General features: G+C 40.2%; 1 protein-coding gene and 1 long non-coding RNA gene across 2 annotated transcripts in view; both read left to right on the forward strand.

Annotated features, from left to right (window-relative positions):
* Positions 1-9,981, forward strand: part of MOBP (myelin associated oligodendrocyte basic protein) — a 37,679-nt gene extending 27,698 nt beyond the window's left edge. The window contains exon 5 of the mRNA XM_087870112.1: positions 9,839-9,981. Within this exon, the coding sequence (XP_087726238.1) occupies position 9,839 (1 nt within the window). The 3' untranslated portion in view covers positions 9,840-9,981. The remainder of the gene's footprint in view (positions 1-9,838) is intronic.
* On the forward strand, positions 9,970-24,273 carry LOC148108366 (uncharacterized). The gene is made up of 3 exons (XR_015727833.1): positions 9,970-10,058; positions 20,720-20,803; positions 20,916-24,273. It is a non-coding gene; the product is annotated as an uncharacterized LOC148108366 (long non-coding RNA).
* The last annotated feature ends 1,225 nt before the right edge of the window (positions 24,274-25,498 follow it).

Genomic DNA, 25,498 nt, shown 5'->3' on the forward strand with positions numbered 1-25,498 from the left:
ACCTGGGATGAGGGAGCCAAAAGCTTCTGTTCGTAATGGTCCACAACACTGAGGATGCACCATTTGAGCCCTTCTCAAGACACTCATTTTTCCTTCTCAGATTCCCAAATGTCCTGAGGAAATACATTAGAGCCATTGCTTCACCACATTGTTTATTCCCTCTGTTGAGGCTGGCTGGCTGTTCCCAAACCAAAGAAGTGGGAAGAAAGTTAATGGGGGAAAAATTCACTCTTAAGCAGAGCTGCTAAGTTACACTTGGAGAAAGGATCAAAAAAGAGTTTTCAAAGCAGACTTACTGAAATGGTGCCATTCCTGAGTTTTGACCTTAAAGGTTAAACAAATATTGACAAAGGCCTATTGGATCCTTAGTGGCCCCCTTGGATAGATGTCAAAACCAGAGAATATTTAAATTTTAGGATCTGATTGGTATAATTCCTTGCAGCTTGATTGAACATGGTGGCATTCTTATATCTGATGGGAGGAAACCCTGGCATCTTCCTCTTGATTTATTCTACTTTCAATTCCTCAGGTTTTAGGATTTCACAGGTCATCCTTGCCTTTAGGGTTAACACGTGTTTCCTGGGCCAAGCCTCTTTTGGTTCCTTGGTGCTCTGCTTTAGGTGCAGGGGATCTGTGGTTTTGTGATTGATTTGGGGCCAGTCACACAGCTTTGAGCAGTGCCGTGTGTGCCTTTGACTCATTCTTTCACAAAAAGTCTTGTACCAAATTGAGCCCTGCACACCAGAAGCTTGGAGGACCAATCTATTTCTACCTGTATTTTCAAGCCTATTCATCAAGATCATGTGCACAGCACTGCACCAAGCTCTGGGCAATCAAAGGAAATGATGTATGCCCCCGGTCCAGCTGCTCATGGTATTTATGAGTGGCCCCTCCCTCGGTGATGCTGCTTTTCCCTCTAGGAACCTCCCCAAGTTTGGCTGCTTCCATCCTGCCTGGTCTCTGCCTAGTCCCTCTCCTCCTCCAGCTCCTTTTTTATCCTCTTGTCTTACTTCAGCAGATGATAAAATCAAAGCCCAGGAAAGTAACTGATTGCTAAAGGGTTAAGGTTTGTTTTTTTATTTTATTTTATTTATTTATTTTGACAGAGAGAGACAGCCAGCGAGAGAGGGAACACAAGCAGGGGGAGTGGGAGAGGAAGAAACAGGCTCCTAGCGGAGAAGCCTGATGTGGGGCTCTATCCCAGAATGCTGGAATAACGTCCTGAGCCAAAGGCAGACGCTTAACGACTGCACCACCCAGGTGCCCCAAGGGTTAAGGTTTTAAGTGGTTTCAGGTTCTCCACAGAATTTGGTCTTTCAGAGACAGAATGCTTTAGCTTTGGGTCTCAAATTGAAGCAAGCAGGGTTTGGTATTTTATTGACCATGCATTGTCCTGAGCTAGGAATGGCAGTGCATTGCTTCTAAAGGTTAGGACAAGTACACCCACTGAATGACAACTTGCTGGTTACATTGGTAATGGAGTAGAAACCATTCTACTTTTCCTTTGTCACTGTAGTAGAAGAAAGATAATATATATATATATATATATATATATATATATATATATATTTGAAATGTATACACACACACACACAAACAACAATGCAACTATAAACATTTACATACTTGACAAGCTAGAATTTATTTCTGAAGAGCGCTGACCCAGAGCAATTACTCTGATGGTCTAATGGTCTGAGAGTGTGCACTGACAGAACCAGGTATTGGGGGTAAACTTCAGCTGTTAGATGGGGGTACCTGTCTCCTTTTCAGGTGTGCAGACCCAAACTTATTCCAGACACTTTCTATGACATGCCTTGTCCTCACTTTGTCCTTCCTGATGTCAAAAAGTACACTCTGCACTTTGTTCTTCTGGAAAACCGTGGATCATTTTCTCTTTCTTTGCACAGGACTGGCTATACAAGCCCTTCCAGTCCCTTTTCTGAGCCCTCCCTGTATTTACACAAGCAACAACACTGACTTTGTACTCATGTCTTAGAAAGAATTTATTTCTTACATGCTTGTGGAAAAAACCCTACCCAGGCGTATATTATGCTTAATTGCATCCCAGTGTTTACACCCTGGCAATCTATTCTTTTTGGTCTCATCAGCCAAACAGAGTCAGAAATTCATCGATCATTTCCCAGGTAATGGCAGAGTTAGGGAAAGGGCCTGAGCACTTTGCTCTTAGATCAGGCTCTGGTGGTTCTGCCTGCTTCTCAGATCACATTATTGCTTTTATGAGTTTGGATGACTGAGTCTTGCTCTACCTAAGTCATAAATCCCTTCCTGTCCAGGAGCAGGCTTCTACACATTGTGGTGGTCCCCATAGCATAGTGTCTGTGTAGAGCAGGCACTCACAGAGGCCTGGGTTAGCCAGAGAGGTCTCTGGTTCAATGAGCTGTGTGCGCTCTTCCATTCTGACAACTCCTGCTTGGTTCCATGTCCTTAGTCTAGACCACATGGTTAACCACTCTAACAGCCTTAATACTATTGCTTGCCCACATTCATCCCACAAATCCCTCACCTAGATCAAGTGATGATCCACATGCACTACTCCAACTCCCAGCTGCTGAGCCCAATCATGGATACAGAGAGTTGCTGAGCACAGCTAGGAAAAACCTATAGCCTTAAGGGTTGGTGCTACCGTCAGTGGATGAGCACCTGCCTCTCTCCAGACTAGTTTTCTTCCACCAGCCCCAATGTGTTTATCAGGACATGCATCTGTCTTTTAGTCCTTCCTGTCAGCCTCAGAGGAGGAAGCATTTTTTCCTGGTCAGATCAACCCTTCCTTTCCCCTACTCATGCGTGATCCGTGTGATCTTGCTCCCCCCACTCATGTTTCCTCCAGGGTCTTGCTGAACCTCTCTGACAACTTCAGCCTTTTTCTATTGTCTAAAGAGAAGGCACATTAGCTTTTAAATATGTTCAGCTGTCTCTTAATAACTGAGTTCGCCTCTGACCCTGTCCTGTTTCTCCTCTTCTCATGCAAATTTTTAAAAATACTGTAAAATCATCACCTTAACTTCTCTACATTGCATTTACTCTTCAACTTACAGTGCTCTGATTCTTCCCATAGTACGTCACTGGAATTTCTCCTGTGCAGGTTCCTCCAACAGCAACAATGCAAGGGCAGGCAGTTTATTGGGGCAGGGGGTGAGGGAAATGCTGGAGGGAAGGGGAAGTGAGACAGGAAGGGAAGAAGCTGATAGTGTGTTATCAAATCAGTTCTCACTGTGGGCTCCCGGGGCTTAATCCTGCTAGGGAGCGCTAGGAGCTGGTGTAGGATGTGCACTCAGTTTTCCCATCCAAACAGCAGGTGAAGGAGCTGGGGTATTTATACACCAGGTCCTGTCAGTCATTGGTCAACCAATGATACTGAGGGTTGAGGTGTTAATTCCTTGACTTCTGGCCTGCCAAGCAGATGGCAAAGTGGGCTTCAGCAGCAGGAAATAGCCTACAGACAGAGAAAGGCATCTGGAAATTTGGCCAGTGTGCACATAGAGGTAAGGGCGAGCGATCATATACAAGGCATCAGTAGCATCTGCTCTAACAGCTTACCTATGGTCTTTGTGTTGCTTTACTTGTTGAATGTTGAATCCAGTCTTTATATCAGTTGTGCTGTCTGTTTAATTTGTTGACTACTCACTCAGTCATTAAATTTTCTGTTTTCTTGCCTTTCTGTTCTATACCCTCCTGTTTCCTAATTCTCTTTGTGGACTTTCCTTCTGTCTCTATTGTGAATCCTTCCTTTTCTGCTAATTGCTAAACCTTGGCATCCCCTGGGATTCTATCCTGAGCCTGCTGCTTGGGCGATTTCTCCTTCTGTCTTGACTAGCACACTGATGACTTTCAAACCTTGCTCCAGTCCTGACATTAAACTCACATATGGGCCTGTCTGTCCAGCAGATCAACTTGGATGTTGCCAAACCCAACTCTTTCCACTTGACTTCTTTTCCATGAAGACTTGCTTTTCCTCTTATCTCAGCAAGTAATGTTACTGTCCCTCCCTTCACGCATGTTGAAAACCTAAGCACTATTTTAACTTTCAAACATCCCCTGAACAAATGACTGCTAATTTTACTTCTAGAATTTTTTTTAAACTATAACTTAGAGTACACTAAGAGCCAATGGGAAGGCATATGGACATGAGAGTGAGACTAAAAACAAAAGGGGGGGAATGGGGATTGTTGTTAGAGTAAAGCCCCTTCACAGTATGTGTGGGAGGACTGGCCTTTGACGGGAGCAGGAAAAGTCATTCAGTTTTGCAAAGGAGAGAGAGACCCATTAATGGTCATTACGATGAAGGCAAGTTCTACCCAAGGATGAGAAAGCTGGGGGGTTGAGAAGGTTAAGATAGGTTTTGCGTACCAGAGACCAGGCTGTGGCAAGTACTGAGGACTAGCTGAGCTCTGATTCATGGAGCTGCAGCTAAATCTTTTGTTCTTATGGAGTTTATTCTCCAGGGAGGGAAACAATGATCATCTCCACAATCGCCAGTGGAATCATTCAACTCCACATCAAGTCTGCTTTTCTTCAGCTTGCTTTGTCAAATGTCCCCACAGCAATTGTTCTTAAACTTCACTAGGCACCTCTAGAGCCCTGACCCTTGTTTTTCTTTCTCCATTCATTAGACTCCTTTTTTTCCACCTGGCAGTTTGATTTTTATATTTATTATATTGTATAGTATTGTATTGTATTATATATTATTCAATTTATTTATACTAAAAAAAACACAGTTCACTCATCCCCCCCCCCAACTCCCCACCCTCCACCTTTGGCAACCATCAACCTGTTGTCTTTATCTATGAGCTTGGTATTTTTCTTTCTCTGTCTGGCTTATTTTCCTTAGTGTAATGCCCTTAAGGTATATCCATGTTGTTGCAAATGACAGGATCTCATTCTTTTTTATGGCTGAATGATATTCCATTGTATATATAAACCACAATTTCTTATCCATTCATTCATCAATGACACTTAAGTTGTTTCCATATCTTGGCTATTGTAAATAATGCTGCAATGAACAGTGAGGTGCATATATCTCTTTGAGTTAGTGTTTTCATTTTCTTTGGCTAAATAATCAGAAATGAAATTGCTGGATCATACAGTTGTTTTATTTTAAGTTTTTTGAGGAACCTCCACGCTCTTTTCCATAATGGTTGCACCAATTTATATTCCTACCAACAGTGCACAAGGGTTGCCTGTTCTCCACATCTTTACCAACACCTGTTATTTCCAGTCTTTTTGGTAATAGCCATTCTAATAGGTGTTGATGATATCTCATGTGTTTTTGATTTGCATTTTTCTGATGATCTGCATTTTTCTGATGATTAGTGATGTTGAACATCTTTTCATGTGCCTGTTGGCCATCTGTCTGTCTTCTCTGAAAAAATGTCTATTCAAACTCCTTTCTTCACTTTCCTCCCTCTCTAAATTAGAAGCCATGGCTCAACATTTTAACCTCTTTCAAAAACACCCTATAGCCCCCTACCCTCTGAATATCTGTCTCATATCTTTGGGAAAACTCTAACTTTGGGTGAATCCAGCCATCTCCTCCATGTCTGTTTCCAGGCAGCTGAGTCCAAGGGGAAAATAACACACATCAGGGCAGTAGTAGTTGGGTATAAGCAGGATTGTGTTCATCATATCACCTAGCACTATTAACTTTTGGGCAGTCATAGTTCAGTTACATGCATTCAGATAAAGGAGAAAGCCATGGACCCCGAAAGTGTCATGCATATATATGTAATACACCCCCACACACACATACCCTACATATATCAGGTTTATTGAGATATAATTTGCATGCAGCAGCATTTGACCTTTCTGGCATACAGTTATATACAATCATGTAACCATCATCACAATTGAGACGTTGGGTATTTTCATCATCTCCTCCCCCCACCAAATTTCCCTCATACTTCCTCTTTGCATTCAATCCCCAAGCCCCTGACAACCACCAATCTGTTTTCTGTCCCTATAGTTCTGTCTTAGAAGTCTAAAATGTTATATACATGGAATTGTATAGTATGTACCCTCTTGAGTCTGGCTTCTTTAACTCAGCATAATGCATTTGAGATTGAACCATGTTGTTGCATGAATCAGCAGTATTTTCAATTTTATTGCTGAGTAGTATTCCATTATATGCATGTACCTATCATAGTTTTCCATTAACCAGTTGAAGGGTATTTAGATTGTTTCCAGTTTTTGGTGATTATGAATAAAGCTGCTGTAAACATTCATGTGAGTGTAAATTTTCTTCTTTCTTGAGTAAATAATTAAAACTGGTATTGCTGGGCCATATGGTAGGTATATGTTTAAACGTGTAAGAAACTTCTAAATTGTTTTAGAGAGTAGTTATACTATATTTTGTACTCCCATTAGCAATGTGGGATACTCTGCATTTTGTCAGCTTTTAAAATTTTATCCATTCCAATAAATGTGTAGTGCTATCTCATTGTAGTTTTTATTTTGTATTTTCTTAATGACTAATGATGTTGAGCATCTTTAAATGAACTTATACATCATCCACCAAAGATGAGTGTGTGCTCAATCTTTTAGTCAAGTGTGTGCTCAATCTTTTGCCCATTTTAGAAAGTGGGTTGTTATTTTTTTCTTATTATTGTGTTTTGGGAGTTTAAAAATATATCTGGATATATTTTAAATGTATAATCAAATATAACAAATTTAATATATTTACCAAATATATATTTTGCAAATATTTTCTCCCAGTCTTGGGCTTGCTTCACTTGCTTTCTCATTTTCTTAACAGTGTCTTTTGAAGAACCAAAGTTTTAAATTTTGATGAAGTTCAATTTATCGATTTTTTCCTTTAAAGATCATGCTTTTTGTATTTTATGTAAGAATTCTTTGCCTATCTCAAGGTCACAAAGATTTTCTCCTGTTTTCTTCTAGAAATCTAAAGCTTTAGGTTTATATTTACATTATTGTCCATTTTGAATTAATATTTTATAAATAGTGTGAAGTATGGATTGAGGTTCATTTTTTTTTTCATGTGGATATTCAGTTGTTCCAACACCTTTTGTTGAGAAGATTCTCCACTGAATTACTTTTGCAACTTTGTCAAAAATTGATTGACTAAGTATATGTGTTTATTTCTGGACTTTCTATTCTGTTCTGTTAATTTATGTATCTTTCCTTTACCATCTTTATTGCTATAGCCTTATAGTAAGTATTGAAATCAATTAAGTGTGAATAGTCCAACATTGTTCTTTATTTTTGAAATTGATTGTGACTATTCTAGTTCCTCTACTTTTCCATACAAAATTTAGGGTCATTGTGTCAATTTATACAATATATTCTGATAGAATTGAATGGGGTTGTTTAGTTTATAAATCAACTTGATGAGAACTGTAGCAATATTGAATCCATGAACATGGTATATCTGTCCATTCATTTAGGCCTTTTTATTTGTTTTGCATTTTCAGCCTATAGATTTTGTACATATTTTGTTTGCTTTATAATAGACCACTTCATACTTTCAGGTACTATTAAAATAGTACTTTTTAAAATTTCAATTTTCAATTGTTTGCTGCCAATATATAAAATATAATTGATTTTTGTCTATTGATCATGTATCTTGTGATCTTGTCAAACTCCATCTAGCTTTCTTCTAGGACAGACTCTGGGATTTTCTACATTGACAATCATGTTGTCTGTGAATTTTTTTTCTGCTTTTTTTTTTCTTTTTCAATATGCATGCCTAGTTTTTGTATGGTTTAAACTACTACTTCACTTAGAACATTTTCTTCTTAGAGAAATATCTTAACAAGATTAAGTCCTTGCAAAATTGGCTTTCTGGAACATTAAAGGAGGTTAAAGCCCAAATTAGATGGTCTGCTATGTGGACAGTCTTTATAATTTTCATCCCTCAAAGCTGTGCTACAATAAGATGACTAGGGCATTTTATATATGGTTTGACTTTCGTGTAATAATGACCTGTTATTTTCCTGTTTGGGTTGGTCATTGGCGATGATGTACAGAGTATTTCATGTAGGCATAGAACTCCTTCTCTCCTGTGTCTGCAGAATCATCATATTGTCATTGCTAAGGAGACTTGGCATAGCCCTTTGACTTAAGAGTCTTCATACTTCCTGCTCTCAGATGGCCACCTCTCCCCTGGTCTTGTCTGGTACTTCTGCTACTACATTTCAGACACAATAATGTGCATCTCCCTTGCTGGAGTGTTCATGAGTCAGGACCTGGGACTCTTACACTAATATCCCCAGGGCCTGACTCAGGGCTTGGCAGATGTTATTGACTGAATAAGACCTATAAATACAACTTACCTGTCATTCTGGCACAGTGGGAAGGGCAAAGACTCTGATATCAGGTTTGAGTCTGGGCTCTGCTGTCTGTCAAAGTTGTTCTTTTAAAGCTATATTTGTCCCATTTGTAAAATGAGGATATTATCTTCCTCATCAGTTATTAATGTAAAGTGCATAGTTCATCATCTTATACTGTTAGTTAAGTGGATGTTATTAGAATTGTTATTTGATAGATACATTGTGTCATTTAATTCTGACCACTAGCAGATCCTTCCCAACTCAGTTGCTTTCCTCTGGTTGAATTGAGGTCATGGGCTATTGCTGCACAATTTGGCCACCCCTAGTGACACCCATGTGGCTGCCATTGCCAGTGGAGGGCTAATTAGATAATAAGGTGTTCACACCATCTAAGATGCCACAGTGGCTGATTGCAGTCCTACCTGCAAAGGGTAGTGGCTGGGATCTGTGGGCTTCTGTGTCAATGCCAGCACCCAGGGTTTCATATCTAGCATGATTTATGGGGGGTTCTATTATGAGCAATCTGTCATGTCTGAGTTCATGGAAGCAATCCAGAAAATGTAAGAAGATTCTCTTCTCAAATTTCTGGGGATGTGTCCAAACTTATCAGGCTACAATTCATTCTATAAGCTTCAAAAAAGTATTTCTTCTTTATTTTTCTTGGTATCCAGCCCTGTTAGCTTGATATATAATTTGGAGTTTTGGAAAATGGTATTGCTAACACCTGAATATGAATCTTATTTCAATTTTAAACACCCCCCCCCCAAATTACAGGAAAAGCTGTGTTTCTCATAAGTTTAGTTTTCAGTGTTAAGAGTATGGCGCATTCCTAATGCATGTATCTTGGTGTTTTTTTCTTGTTTGTTTTTTAAATTAAGAACTTTGATGATGTTCTGAAACTATTTGACATGGCCTTATTTCCAAGGTGGTCACATAGAGTTCTGCTGTCTAAATAAATTGTGGTTAATATAATGCAATCCCTCCAATGGAGAGCAAGCTTGCAAGCAATTGTTGTCTGGGGCCACATATTTATGTTTTTACTGGGTGTTGTTTATCTCCTGAACACAGCCTGTTCCCATCGAAATAGGAACACATCAATATGGTCACAATTTTATAATGTGATTTCAAATACCCTAAATGTATGTATGTGTACATCATATCTTCATGTCTATAGGCAGTAAAACTACCTTTTTCTTTTTAAGGAGTGGGGTGGTATTTTTATTTCCTTTGTGTTTTTCTGTGTCTTAAAATAATCTGCAGTGATTAAACAGAAAAACAATAATTTTTATACGTAAAAATAGATGAACTTCAAAAGGATATCTTTCCTGGGCTTAGGCCAGGAAAAAGTTATCGTATTATTTTGGCCAGATACTACCAGAATTGGGAAGTTCAGAAAAGGAATTCTAAGGCTAGATTTCCCAGAAAAATAATAACCCTGAAGGTAGTCTACAAATTCACAATAATGTTAACTGAGCACAGAAAGAGTGTTCATCACTTAGAAATGCTGTGGATTTTTGTTTCTCTTTGTAAACCAGATTGAAAAGGAAGACCAAGCCCACCCCACGGAAAAAGTGAGGGAGGAGTTTCAAGCGAATGGACCACCTCAGGACCTGGACTCACTGCTTCTTGACTCACGTGCCCTTGGGCAAGTTATCCAGCTTCAAACATGATGCAGGGGCAGACACCTGCTGATGTGGCAACTACCAATGCCCACAGTTCCTTCGGTGCAGGGGCTGCCGGGCAGCCTGCCTGGAGGTGAGAGGGGGCATCTCTGTGCGTCATACTCCAGTTGGTGGGTCCCAGCAGTGCCCCTTAGTCTCCAGAGCTCAGTGCATGGCTTCTTTGGTCTCAGCTGCAGTCCTTTCTTTCCCAGAACATGCACAGACCTCCAGGGTCTTTGAATCAGAATGGTCAGGTGCCAGCCCTTGTGTTGTCCTCCAATCTCTGTTCCCCTCTGTCCTTAGCATCCTGTTGCCTAGTTTGATATTTGATCCTTGACCTTTTCTTTGTAACCAATCCTCTGTCTGGTTCCTCTCTTTCCTTGTGCCATTTGGTTTCCATTTGACATCCTTAATCAGTTCCCTATACTAGCACATAGTCAGAGGCACAGTTGGCTCTGGGGAAGATCCAAGTTCTTTTGAGTAAGATATTAGGCTAGCAGATGAACCAGACATGCAAAGAAATTCCCAAGGAGGGTAGGAGTTGTCTAAATCCAAATGTTAGATGCAGCCAATGTGCTGTGTCAGAGCTGAGAGTAAAGTCATGAAGAAGTAGCTCCCTCCCACTCCCCAAGCCCCTGTCTCCAACCTCACACAGGGATTTGTGAATGTCTTCTTCTGGTCTCTGCCTGGGTGAGAGAAAATATTCTAAGGCGCTGCTTTGAGCCGTATCCAACCCATCTGGACAGTTCCAACTCCAGAATTAATTGCTTCAATTAGTTGTAACCTTGGGCAAGTTATCTAGGCTTACTCAGTGCCTTACCCCCTGCCCTTCTCCTGAAGGCTCCTGGAGACAAGGCTGCTGAGAGGGCCCATCTGTGAGGCAGAGATGCTGCTCTCCCATGCTCCCACCTCAGGACACAGGCAGGTGGCTCCAGGGCCCTTCATAGGACCAGAAGGGGTACTCAGAGAGTTGCTATTTCCAGACCATACTGCCCCAAATTCCTGAAAGGAGCTGAGTCCTGGTCCCTCTATGTTGTCCTTGGTTGGTGCCTCCACAGACTATAGTGGGATCAAGCAAACTAGGAAAGGAACTTGGCCTTGTACGGCCTTGGGGAAAGGAGAATTAAGGGGAGGATGAGGGTGGGGAAGAGGCAAGTTAGGGTAGATAAGCAGTCCAAGACTTCCCTCCTTGTGTAGGAGGTTAACCCATTATATGTGCAGGTCTGAACCCAATTATAATGGAGTAAGGTTAGGAGTTGACCTCATCTCTTATTTGCTTTCACTATCCATAGCCCCAGACTCTTGGGAAGAACTTTAACCTTAAGTATGGGCTCTCAGTCAGGGGAATAGGAACTAATCCCCTGACTCTGCCCTGGTTAGACCACATCCCTACACACACATACACACACACATTTGGTGGGGGGTTGCCCCTGGGTTAAATGGAGGACTCTCAGATCATCTTGCCTTCCTGTGGATTGGTGTGTGTGTTTGTGTATGTGTTGGGGAACTTGGCTTTGGGGGAATAGTTTTGGGCTCTCATTTTCTTTCCCAGGTACAAATCCTGGAAAGCTCCTCCAAGTCTCACTCAATTCCATTCCCCCACAGAGGACTCTGACCGCTGAAACTGATCACATGTGAAGACCACACACCAATAGACTCGATTCAGGGGGCTGACCTTGACTTAGGGTTCCACTGTTTGCCCAGCAGCAGCCTTGCAGGAACTCCTCTTGGACCACCTTTCCTACTCATCTCAGAGTTGGGGGATGGAAGGAGAGGGGTTGGAGTGGGCTCATCTCTCTTGAAGCTCTAGCAGAGTCCACGCCAGAAACTATCTCAGCTTGTTGTAAGCCCAAGCTTGGCTGATTTGTTTGTTGGCTTTAAAGTTGGGACCAAAGGGTGAGAAATAAAGGCAGTACATTCAAGTCCCACTCCTCCTCAACCCCTCCAACACTTTTCTACTTAGGAGGACAGTGGAGGGGAGCTAGAGACCTGAGGATACAAAGCTTATTGCCCTTCCAGGTTTCATCTACCCCATTCGTGATTCAGAAGCCCTTTCCTTATTCAGCAAGACAACACTTTCCTGTCTTCTTTCTGCTCTCTCCTTTTGTATGTATAAACAATACGTTGTCATAGCTACTCAGTGCTTGTGCTCATTCAGGGCTCTGTTCTTGCTATTCACTCTGCCTGTGATGCTCTTGTCCAAGATCTTTGCACTGGTGACTTCAGCTCAAATATCATCTCAGAGATGTTTCCCTTGGAAACTCACTGTGGTTTCCATAGTTACTCTCTATTCCACCACTTTAGATTTGTTAGTTGTGTTTGTCTTCACAGCACTTATAACCCTTGGGAACTATCTTGTTCACTTATTTACTTGTTTATTGCTTGGCTCTCCTTCTGCTTTTAATGTAACCTCGATGATCACCAACACCTGTTTCCTGCTACATCTTCAGTTTCCAACATTAGGAAGAACTCAATAAACACTTGTTGACTGAATAGATGTTTGCTTGTTGTTTTTTAAATAGGAATAATTTTTCAAAAGTTTAGGTACTCTTGAGAAGTCAAAGGTATCTATTGTATTTAGCAATAAGGAACTATTGGTGACATTTTAGGGACATATACTCTTGGAGTAAATGGGAGGTGAGGAACAGGAATTTGACCATGAAGGGAAGCAGAAGATAGTCCAGTAGCTGGGGTGTTCTGTGAACTCAGGAGATGCTTGAGCATGGTGAAGGTTGCTGGAAAGGAAGCAGCAGAGTGGGTGTGAAAAGGAGGAGGAGATGTTGAGGGAGTCAAGAATGGAGGAAGTGGGAGGGGGAATCTGAGGCACAAGTGAGGGGATCAGGCATGGAGTAGGGGTTCCTTTTCAGTGGAAAAGGGGGAAGGAAGAAAGGAGGGTGTAGATTTTGATGGGTTTGCAGGGTCAGTGGCAGTAGCTTGTGGCTTTGGTTTTCTCTTGATGTTGGAGGTGAAGTGACCTGTTCATGATGGGGTAATTGGTGGTGTTGGGGGTCAGAGATATAAGGACAGTGGAGAGGATTATAAAAAAATCATTTCAGATCTTTGAAATCTTCTTTAAAAAAAAAAAACCTTTCTCCAGAGGAATTTAATTAATTAACTAACAGTTCAAGGCAACATTTTGCCACTAAGTGGTTGCCTACAATTTCATATTTAGATATAAATCCCAGAGCTAAACTTAAGTCCCATATGGTCTCAGATGGAAGATGAAAGAATCAGAGAAAGAAAGGCAGAGTCTAATCTTCTCAAGGAATAAAGAATTACAAGGAAGATTTCACTATGGGAAACTGCAAAAATTCTGACAAATCACAGTGAGATGGGACTGTGCTCCGAGACAGTAATTTGTTCAATGTCCATCTGGACTCTGTTCCAACACCAGAGAGATGTGGAAACTCAGGCCTTCCAGGTCTTGAGAGGGCTTCTGGACTGACTCCATAGCACATGTCTCAAACCCACTAATAACACCATTAACAGGTACTTATTATCTCTGCTTAAACAAAATGAAGTGTTCTTAATGGACAAAGATGATTCTGTTAACCCAACAGTAGAGTGTACAATTATAACTTGGAGAGATTTTACATACTCACTCTTGTTTGTAACATAAGTACACACTTACAGGAGTGTTGGTTAAGTATAGTGATAAAAATAACTTCTTTCCATTAAATATCAAGTATACATCCATTCTATACTACATGGTGTTTTGGGTTTGTAAATGGGAGAGGTTGGCCATGGCTGCCATGACCACTAAAAACATGACTTTGGCCTTTTTGCTATCATGCTGCAACCTAGAAGTTTCCAAACTGAGATTGGTGGAGCCCTGGGGCACTTGAGGTACCATACCATAAGATGAGAGGGAGATGGAGCCAACAAGCCTCCAAGCTGCAGCTCCACATTAACTAAGACAGCCTTTAGGGTCTATGCTGACTTCTAATTTTATATAGATGAAGGGTTCCACTGAGATAAAAGAGTCTGACAATCTCCACTGTCATGACTGAGAGCAAATACTGGTACAATACTTATACTAGTGATTTTCTAAATGATTTATTGAATCAACGAGTGTACTATTTGGCATTACATCATAGGTTTGGGTTTACTTAACTGGTGTTTCAGTGACAACTTATTTCCCCCTAGGCAAGAAGTCACCCACCACCAAGTTGAGTGTTTTGACTTATGATCAACTGACTAGGTTTATCCAAAGTATGGATGAGCAAAAGTACATAGATTAGCAAACAGTCCTGATAATTATACCTATACTTTATTTTTTATAATAATATTTTTTATTATATTATGTTAGTCACCATACAGTACATCCCTAGTTTTTGATGTAAAGTTCCATGATTCATTACTTGTGTATAACACCCAGTGCACCATCCAATACATGCCCTCCTTAATACCCATCACCAGCCTATCCCATTCCCCCACCCCCCTCCCCTCTGAAGCCCTCAGTTTGTTTCCCAGAGTCCATAGTCTCTCATGGTTCATTTCCCCTTCTGTTTACCCCCCTTTCTTCTTCACTTTCCTCTCCTACCGATCTTCCTACTTCTTATGTTCCTTAAATGAGTGAAACCGTATGATAATTGTCTTTCTCTGCTTGACTTATTTCATTTAGCATTATCTCCTCCAGTCCCGTCCATGTTGCAGCAAATGTTGAGAAATCGTTCTTTTTGATGGCTGAGTAATATTCCATTGTATACTTTATTTTTAAACAAATTTATATAAAAGTATTATATTCAACATGGTACTAAAAATCCATTTCTGTTGCATAAGCTATATTAACTAAATAAGCTACATTAATAATACATTAATACATAAAATAGGCTTGCAGAAAGTGGAAAAAATGGGAGGCTATAGCGTAAGTGGTGGTTTTCATAGCAAATCAAATATCTATCAGATTTGAGTCATTTGGTTCAAAAAGATCTCAGAACAATAGAACTCAGTTCTAAAAAAGTGTTAAATTTAAGTACCAAAATAATATTTGTATTGGATTTTGAAGCACATGCACTGTCCCAAAAGTCCATTCGTAACCTGAGGCTGGAAGCCTGTGCGGCCCAGTGGTGGTATCTGGAGAGATGGTGCGCTCCTCTCTAGAATCCAAGGCTATAAATACTTTGTAGAGAGAAAGGCAGATAATTTCAAGTAATTAGGCCTAGAATGAAGGTACTTTTACAGCAAGAGGGTCTAGGTTTCCAAGATTTCCTTTAGTTAGGAGGTATAAGCTCACAAAGAGGAAAGGTTGGGAGTGTCTGGGTCCATATTTGAGTAGGTGGTGATGGCAGTTGGAAGTCTTTCATCTGTTGAGTTAATGACAGATATTCCTGATAAAGATAGGAAGTTATTTGCATCAGCATTACCCAAACCAGCCCTCACTGCAGAAAGTAAGAGATTTTGGGCTCAGTCTTTGTTAATGAAGCCACATTAGGGCCTGTATTAGGGCCAGATATATTATCACATACTGGAAATGGTCCTTTGGCACAGGTGATGGTCCACGCACAGCTCCCCGTTGACCTCTAGGCAAATCTGATTAATGCTGAAATGGAGATATTCCTATTGTGCCCACCATCGTAGAGGGTTGGGTAGAATGACAGACTACCCATTCAGTGGGTGCAAGACTCAGTAGACATTCTGGCAACTTTTCATCAATTAAATTATGTGTGCACAAAGATCAGGGGTAAAGTTTTTCCTGACACCTCACAGGTTGCCCTACCTGGGTGGCAGCCCATTCACAGCTAATTTGCTTCCAGGCATGCTTCCTCCATAGCAGGAAAAAAGTGAATAGCACAGTGGGGAGTAGACTGCCCCAGTACTCATAGGTAGTGTCCCATGGGAACCAGCCTGGCTTCCCAGACCTCTTATTGGTAGGAGTTGTTTAGTGATCTTCCTGGATTTGGTTTTATGTCTGAAATCTCTGAAGTACACCACACTCTGGGTTTGCTATTTGCAATTTCTGTCTCAGGAAGGCAACATCCAGGAATAAATCTTAATGCATCAAAAAGAAAAAGTCTGGTATCTTAGGCTTTCTTTACCCTCACATGGTAATCCAATAGATTTCTACACAATCTGTTTTCACTATGTTCACTCCCCATTTCTTGAATTCCCTGTGAACACCCCCTTCTGCAGCTGACAGCCTCTGTTCTTTCTCTGTGGCTTATAAGCCTTCTGAGTCAGACCCTTTAACAGAATCTTAGTTTTCTGCTGATGGAGATCATTATGGATCTCTACTGCCAGCTGCAAGATTTTGTCTTTAATTTTCAACTAGTGCTTTGGCTACAAGCAGTTAAAAAAAAATTATTTTCCAACTTTTGTCTTCCAGCTGATGCCTTGTTGACACCTCATTATTTGGCTTGGAATATAAATGGTGTCTGTTTTCTTCAACTCTTGTCAATGTGGATTTTGGTACCATCTGATTTCCCTGACTCTTTATCTTCTTACTGTGGTAATCTGCCAACTAACTCTTATTTTTAAAATGATCCTGTTAATTTCCTTCCCTATGATTTTTCTCCTCTGATGCAAAGATGAAGAACAAGTGGTTTCAGCTGCAGAGCACATTTATTCAGAACTTCGACTCCATTATTTTCCTAAGCCACAGCTATTTTCTGAGACTTGGGATCTCCCCTGATTTTCTTGCTGATCTCAGTAGGTAGAGCTGGGAGGGCAGGGACAGACAGGGGCAGGAGGAGACCACAGCCTTCTCTCCATTCCACCCCCTCCAATGGCTACAACTTCCTGTCCTCCAGCTCTTGTCTTTCTTCCATCCTGCATCTCTTTCTCACTCATGTTTTCCTACAACTTAAATTCATAAAAGAACTTGGTTTTTAGATTTCTAGCAGAGCTACCAAAAGCCTTCATACATTTTTATTGCTCTGGGTTTCACACTGTCCTCCCCAGATCTTGCTCCCAGCTGCTGAGATTCTGCCCAAACCAGCAGCACTTTGAGTTATGCAGATCCCCACTGTCAGGTGACCAAGAATGATCCAGATGGGGTGGTGACCCAAAGCCAAGTTCATTCTGGCTCCAGTTCCCTCCAATTCCAGTTTTTCTCTCCTTCTCATATGGCTTGGTGCTAAGCTGCCACCATGCCTTGCAAATGTGCTCATCTCAGTTAGGATGGCTATGTCACGGCTGTTTCTACCTCCTTAACTTGCTTTCACCTACAGTTTTAATTTGCTTATACTTGCATTGTCTCATGTCTCTGAAAGTCCTTAGTCAAATACTTGAACTTAGGTTCTCATGTGATACCCCCCTCTTTCTTCTGCTGTAAGTTTCACTTCAGTGAACTCTTAGAGTTCTAATAAGAGAATTTGTGTAGTCCAAAGGAAGATCTGGGAGCATTTGGCACCAAATGTGTATGTGGGTAGCAGAGGGGAGGGAGAGAGAGTCTTTCCTTTTTGTGGCTTCTTTTCTTCTGCTGCTTCATGTGCCCTGGGGGAGGTGGTTTCTTTCCCTTCCACTCCTTGTCTTCCCCTTGTTCAAAATCATATGCAGGTGGAAGGTAAGTAAACCTAATGATGCCTCTTAGCCATACAGAAGGAGATTTGGTTGGCATGCCATTCCAATTTCCTCTCTCTTCTGACTTGCAAAATTCAAGTTGCTGTGAAAATGGAAAAGCATTAGTCTACATATATCACCCAGAAAATCTTCATATAGCTGCTTCTCAAGGCAGCTCTGTGTTCTGAACATTTTTAACCCTCTCTGGGATATAACTGATTTAGAACAATGTTGTATAGTGACTTTCTCATAAAGGTTGCATTATGCCATCAACCTGTTTATCCCAGGACATTATTTGTTATTTTTATCTATCTATCTATCTATCTATCTATCTATCTATCTATCTATCTATCTATCATCTATCTATCTATCTATCATCTATCATCATCATCTTTTACCTATCATCTATCTATCTATTTATCATCATCATCATCATCATCATCATCATCATCATCTATCTATTTTAGAGAGTGGGAGAAAGAGAGCACAAGCTGGGGGAGAGGCAGAGGGACAAGGAGAAGCAGACTCCCCACTGAGCAGGGAGCCTGACTTGGGGCTTGATCCCAGGACTGTGGGATCACGACCTGAGCCAAAGGTAGATGCTTAACTGACTGAGCCACCGAGGTGCCTTTATCCCAGGACATTATTTATACAGGGGAAAAAATCAGGCTTGTGTGTGTTGTTTTCTTCCTAGATATAGAACTCATTTTGTTTTAAAATCTGAGTACCCACTTAAAATTCTTAGGGGGCTACCTGAACTTTGTTCTTCATCCGTGTTTTTTAGGAGCCCTCCTTCCTTGGGACCCAGGAGCACTAAGCACTTTTGTCCTTGTATCTAAGAGATCAAGAGAAAAGTGTCTGCACTTGAGTCCAGGGATAAGTGTGCTCATCACGAGTGTCCCTGGCCAATAGGGTTGATATTTGTTGATTGAATAAATAATGAAAATATATTGGAGAAAAAAAATCACTTAGAGATTTATCGAGTATTAAGTAAAGTCTCAGAGTGAAATTTCCAATCATTGGAGCTTTAGAGACCAAGCTCACACAACTATTCAAGAGGATAATGGAGTGCACCCAAGATATGCTACCATTTCCTCTACCCATACCGGCCTGGAAGCCAGGGCTCACAGGTGCATTGAACATACCTTGTGTTGGTGAGTGCTTGCTCTATTTTATACTCAATTTCTTGATGTTCCTTATCTTGTTATCTATATCTTGGCTATTTTGCAAAATTTCAATACATTCATGTTGGAGCAAATATAGTAAATTAGTAAGTTTTCCAATTGTTGGTGTTCAAAGTAGTGGCTCAAAGAAAGTTTCAGGAAAATGGCAAGAACACTGGATTCTGGAAAGAGCATTTATGTGCATAACAAAAACTGAGCTGGGACATGGCTTTGTTTCTCACTAGCTGTATGACTTTGGGCAAGTCATTTAAGCCACGCTTCCCTTCTCAGGGCTGTCACGCAGACCAAAAATGATAAAATTTTTGAGTCTAATCAGCACACTTACATGGAAATAAACTTTCAGAAGGAATATTATAAAGAGCACTAGTTGACAGAGGTCAGCTTACCTGTTTTTAGTCATATAGAACTTCAGGAACCTAAGTATCGTGATCAAATAAAGTCTAGGTGGTCTGTTTATTGATACAGGACAATACTTGGAGTCACACTGGACTGAGAAAAGAATGTGTTAGTCCCATACTCTGGGCAGAGAACCTTGCATGCACTATCCATACCCCTGACTGAACAAACTGAGCTCCCTGAGGTGGGGCAGCCTTGAGAAACATGAGATATTTGGCTAACTTAACTTTGCCTTGCCAAGTGGTGTTTACAATCCCCTGGGTGAAGGCAAATTGCTCTGGACAAAGGAAGAGGAGTTCAGGACAGAGGAGGCAGGAAAGAAACTCCAAAGGAATAAGGCATATGAAGAGAAAGACTTTGAAAAGAGAATAAAGCAGACTTGATGGCAAAATCTAAGTATTAAGTGGAGGTAGTCTCTGCTCCAGTGCCTCTTGAAGGCTTCACTTTTTTTTTAGTAGGATTTTTTTCTTTTCGGAATGCCTTAACATGTCGAGCATGAATTTAAGGAGGAGTTGGAGCAGAGTCCACACCAAATTCCTGGGTCACATTTGGTTTTCCCAAATCAGTGTACTATCTGCTCCAAGATACCTTTTCCCACTCCATTTGGCTATTAATGATGGTATGGGCTAACCCCCCTCATACACAGGGGTGGGGTCTTCAGCTTAATGGCAGGGTTGTAGGACATCAGCTTTAACATTAAACCCAAGAGCTTTCTAGCAGAGGAAAAATGGAGAGACATGGGAAAAGAAAAGAAGGACATAGTGAATAGCCAGCATTTAGAACATGCCTAGTACAGACAGAGAATTATACCAGGCACATTAGGAAAGCCATTTCAAAAATTTAGTCCATATGGGTGCAGAGGTGGTGTGACTAGGAGAAGAAGTGACTTGGGGGTTAGGAGATCCAAATTCTGTCTCTATGTCTGTCACTACACCGCTATGTTACTCTAAGCACCTTAATCTGTGGTTTTTGATTCACCCATCTATACAAAGAAAGGGTGCCTTTAAGAAAATTTCCAGATCTAAAATTTTGTGATTTAAATGGACTATGTTGTCTTTAGTTTGAATAAAAAGAACATAGATGTACAATACAAGGATATCAAATTTACAGTTTCTGTGCTTGTGGAGGGAGTATGCACACATTGAGATGCTCTGTTTCCTGGGTTAATTGTTGGTAGGTGGGGCCTATTAAAGTTCATCCACTGATGGTCAGTGCTTTCACCTGGTGCTGTTTTTTGGTTGCCTCTTTCTCCCATCTCTCAAAGAGGTCGGGCTACATTTTTCCTGTCCATACATCTTACCTGCAGTCTACTACTCCTTTACCTCCAGTCAGTTAAAAAATGAACTCTGACTAGAACCTTTTAAATCGCCTCTCTCTCTCTCCCTCAAAAACTTCCTCTCAGTACTCTTAGATGGAACAGACCAAAAGGAAGAAGATGCATGGAGAGAGAGCTCTTTCTTTCTTTGTTTATATACCTAGTCTTTGAACCAGTCATGTGACCAGATGGCATGAGGCTGTAAGATTTGCCCAGCTTCAGACACCTACCCAGCCTTTTGGTCAAGGGGAGGTATCTGTTTCTGAAGAAGGTGGGGGAGGCCAATTCAGGATGTGCAGATACAAGCCCTGGGAGAATAACATAGAGTTCTAATGTGACAGGTTTTTCTTCCCCCAACAGCCTTGTGAAGATACAACCCTATTGTCTTCTGACCTCTGTCACTGCCAATGAGAAATATGTTGTCAGTTTACTTGTCCTTCCATTGTAAGTAAACTGTTATTTTCCCTTGGATTAAGATTTTTCTTTTTGTCTTTCATTTTCTGAATTTTCACTGTGATGTCACTAAGTATAGACTTATTTTTATTTATTTTCTTAGGACTCAAGTTTCTTCAATCTGAAGATATATATCTTTCTTCAGAGATGCACACACAAAAAGATATGGTTGTAAACCATCATAATGGCAAAAATAAAAAAATTATCAAGTGTTGGCAAAGATTTGGGGAAAATTCTGATAAACCCCTGATAAAAATTTAGAAACTATTATAACTCTTCTGGGGTGCAACCTGGAGAGGTTAGCAAAACAGGATATTATATAACTTATGATCAAGCAATTATAATTTAGGTACTGATCCTGGAGAAAACTTAAGTTCATAGGAAAAAGAGGCGCACATACATCTATTCAGTGAAGAATTGTTTGCCATTGGAAAAAAAGAAAGAGAAAGAGAAAGAATTAATAAAAATATCCACAAATAGAATGAGTAAATCAACAATGGTATATTCATAAATAAAATCTTTAACAGCAGTTAAAACAAATAAATCATATATACCTACACCAGGTAGACAAATTTGTAAGACAAATGAGGAATATAAAAAGCAAATAGGAGATGGTAAATGCAATTTGATGCCCTATGTGTACATTTTAATGACCTACAGTACTATAATTGCCCAATAAGCAGAAACCATGACATCTCAAATGCTCTCTATAATGGAATAGAATTTAAAAATGACAACAAAATGAAAGCTTATCCAAGAAATATCTATCCCCCTGGAAGTCAAAAGGAAGATTTGAAATTATTCCTGGTTTGAAGAAACAACAGAAATTAAAAGCTATATAGAAACGATCAACAATATTAGCCAGACACACATGAGTTTGGCGGGATAAGTGGGAGACTAATGATCAGCCTAGGGTCTCTCCAAGGTTACAAGTCTCAAGAAAACAGAGCACTTGCTCATTTTGGACCTGGGTTGTGGCTTCAGCAGGTTTTTGACATGTGGACAAAGGTGTAGAGTTAGAATACACCATCCCTCCCAACCTTCCTGTAGTAATAGGTAGGAAAGCACAGTAGAAGATAATGGAATGTTGTAGAATGTGGAGGGATGTAAAATGGGCAGTATTATTAGAGGGAAACTCAGAGTACAGGAGAGCGAGGGCATCCGAAGCAGTCTTGTGCTGGGGTTTGGGTAGCCAAGCACAGGCAGATGCCTGAAGCTCCAACAAGTCTGTGGCTCTGTGTCCTTGAGTGAGCACAGCCAGACCCAGCCAAGTTTAAAAGGCAAGTGGGAATATGGGGCAATGCCAGAGGAAGTCTGCTCAAGGTGTAGGGCTGGGGGAAGAGGGAAACCAGAGAGTAGGGAGGAAAAACGTTAGACTCAGGTAAGATCCATCTCAGAAGGCCATTCCTCTGCAAAGCAAAATCAGGCCAAGTACTCCTGAGGCAGCTGGAAGGAGGAGTCAGAGCATTTGGCTTCCTCACTTGGGGAGGCCACTTCTCTGGGCAAGTGGCAATAAAAAGGCAGGGGAATTGAACTACACAGAGCCCTCAGGTAGAAATGTTTCTCCTGCCTAAACTCAGGTGCTAAGAGAACAACAAAATGAGAACCTCTACTATGAACACTTTTTAACCATGAGATATGTGAGGTCATTACATTCTTGGGAATGACACCAGGGGCACCATGACAGACCACTAGAAAAAACAAATTAGTGGGCCAGCCCCACTCAGACCCAATAAGGAAACTTAAAATTCCTTTAGCCCATTTCAGATTTTGGTAAAGCCAGGCCTCATACTGAGAGCTTCCTTGGCTCTATCTTCCACATCACCCAGAAGGTACAGTTATTACAAAGTGCAAAATCAAGAAGGAAAGAGCATGGTGTATATTAATTCACATAAAAAATTGGATATTACCACAGAAATGTTAATAACTAGAAATTACTGAATTCTCTGTGTTTGTCTGTTGTGGAAATAAAACCCCTGGGGATGGATCAAAAATATCTGGAAATTACTTGAAACTGGTGGATAACTAAATGGATATTATAACTAAAATGTGCTATACTCCAATTGTATTATTATTATTATTATTATTATTATTATTATTATTATTATTATTATTATTATTTTGTCTTCTTAGAGTTGGTCCTGGGAAGCACTATGCCGTGAATATTGCAAAAATTACATAAAGCTCCAAATGCTATTCTATGTAAACTTCTCAAGTGGGGATCCTTGACTATAATGTTTGGCATATTAACTCTGATAATTCTGTACGTTAATTGATTTTATGTTCTGACATTTTGACTGGTTTGGGGAAAACTGAGTTGTCCCAAAGCTGAACCCAGAGTTGTCCTGTTAAATGCTTAACAGCCAGCTCTTTGGGTGGAAAGCCCTAATTTATAGTATTTGCCAAGTTCCATGGTGTAAACTCTTCCACTATGGCTGATTGCATGCTGTGGGCTTGATGTCACTGAGTGCTGAATTGGGGGTGAATGAATGCAGCTGGTTCTTGTAAGTCACTGTACCCACTTGTACCCATGGGCATGAAATGCAGTTTTTTTCTAAAAATTCTGCTCCTTAGATATACAAAGCCCTAGTGAAAGAACAAATATAAAGGAAAAATCAAATCAAATCAAATTGGGAGCTCAAATGGAGATAAATGACAGTGGATTTTTTTTAAATTTTAAGAGGTATTTGTGTATTGTCCATAGCTTATTATCTTTTATTATGCAAACAAAGTATCAGTGTATCACACTGAGTGCTCTGAACTCTAGTTTCTTTGGTGTTCCCCTAGACAAAGGCTAGGGCTTCTTCCCTTGCAGATTGGTGTGAAGGCAGTGCTGACCAAAGAATTGATGGGAACTGCACACCGCGGAGCCAGTTTCGGAATGGCTGAGCTGAAAGTCAAGACAGAAGAAAAGATATGAGCCTTCTGAACTTGGGGGAGGCAACACTGATATTTAGACCAATGGTTTGGTATGATAATACAGAGCGTTATGTTTTTTTTTAATTAATATTAATGGAAACAGGGAAAATGGATTGTTGAAAAATTGAAATGGATAAATAAACTCTTCTGCAGAGTAAGGCAAGAAGAACTTATTAAAATAGAGGTGAATTGGAAATATCAATAAGAATTCTGAACATTTTTTAGAGGATGCTTTATCTGTTCTATCCCTACGGTGATTCATGCTGTTGGACATTTTTGCTATCATCCTGCCAAATTCCAGTCAGAATGTGGAACAAGCTTATTTGTAGAACTACTGCCTGTGGCTTCTAAAACTATTCTCTAGTGAAAAAGACAAATGCCCTTGGAGGATATTTGATTTCATATTTCTGGGCAGGGGAAAAAATCAGGATTAGTTTGTAGATCCTGGATGTTGAAAGAAAGCAATTTTCCTTAGGTTATCAGAGATCTGTAAGTCCATAATGGTGTAAAAAAGAAGATAAAACAGATTTGCCTGAAAAATATACCTGGTCTCTGAAATTTTTTACTTAAAATGCTGTGTATTGATTAATACAAACTTTGTGAGACCTACACTTAAGTTTATAACCAACAGTTTGAAAATACCAGATGCTGTTTTTCTCTACAAAGAGAAGGATTTGTAGTAGGACAGTCAGAAGGGGTATCACAGGACATTATCACTACTCCAAAAATCTCTGTGAAATGTGATTTATGTGATTTTCCAAGGATGCCAGTGGATTGGAGAGAACCAGGATTTCTGGTTATTCCAGGGATGACCTTAAAGAGTTGTTTCTCTTATCTTACCTAAGTATGGCCAGCAGTGGTTGCACCATAGATAGAGGCATCCCCCCAAAAGCTGCACTGAGTTTTATCAACTAGCCAGCACATGTGCACTATTGCAAATTATGTCATGTTGCTATGGCCACTTATCCAACAATGATTCACTTTGCATAGGCAGGGGCTCTGCATCCTATCTCTTTATTGCTTTTATTACCATGTGGCTGTGTACCTCAGATGGCCAATCAGACCCAGCTTCTCTATCTGCAGTAGACTTTACTAGGCCTTACCTCAAGGGGAGAAAATCCTACAGATGTCAGAAAAATGTTAAACCGACACTGATGAACAAAAAATTTTAAGTGGGCAATCTCAAGCAAACAAAAAAGCATGTTGGTGAAAAAAATATCAGAGATATTTAAAAAATAAAAGGAAAATGATAAAATAAAGGGAAAATATGCCATAAAAATGTAAATTTTAATGGATATTCTAAGGAGATTTTAAAATTAAAGAATCAGGGGTGCCTGGCTGGCTCAGCTGGAGGATCATATGACTCTTGATCTTGGGGTTGTGAGTTTGAGCTCTACACTGGGTGTAGAGATTACTTAAATAAATAAAGCCTTAAAAATAATTAAAGTTAAAGAAGCAAAAGAAATAAATGAAGGAACAGAAAATAGAATGATAAGGAGTAAGTTTGGTCACAAATATATGAGGAAAAAGATGTTTGTGTTAAAAACAACCAAAACACCAAAATAATATGGGAAATGGGTCAATATAATGCCAGTTGATGTCTGTAAGAATTAAAGGTATGATAAATCAAGTGAAGAAAAGGTCATTTTAGCACCAGTTGTTGCCTATGATAACATCATATTTTTTGCAAAATTCGTATCTTAGACATATACTGTGGTTTATGCAAAATTGGAATAAAACCAAATAACAACGGATTTATCATCAACA

The sequence above is a fragment of the Ursus americanus genome, chromosome 20, assembly GCF_024610735.1.
Source record: "Ursus americanus isolate L20-20 chromosome 20, mUrsAme1.1.p, whole genome shotgun sequence".
Lineage (NCBI taxonomy): Eukaryota > Metazoa > Chordata > Mammalia > Carnivora > Ursidae > Ursus > Ursus americanus.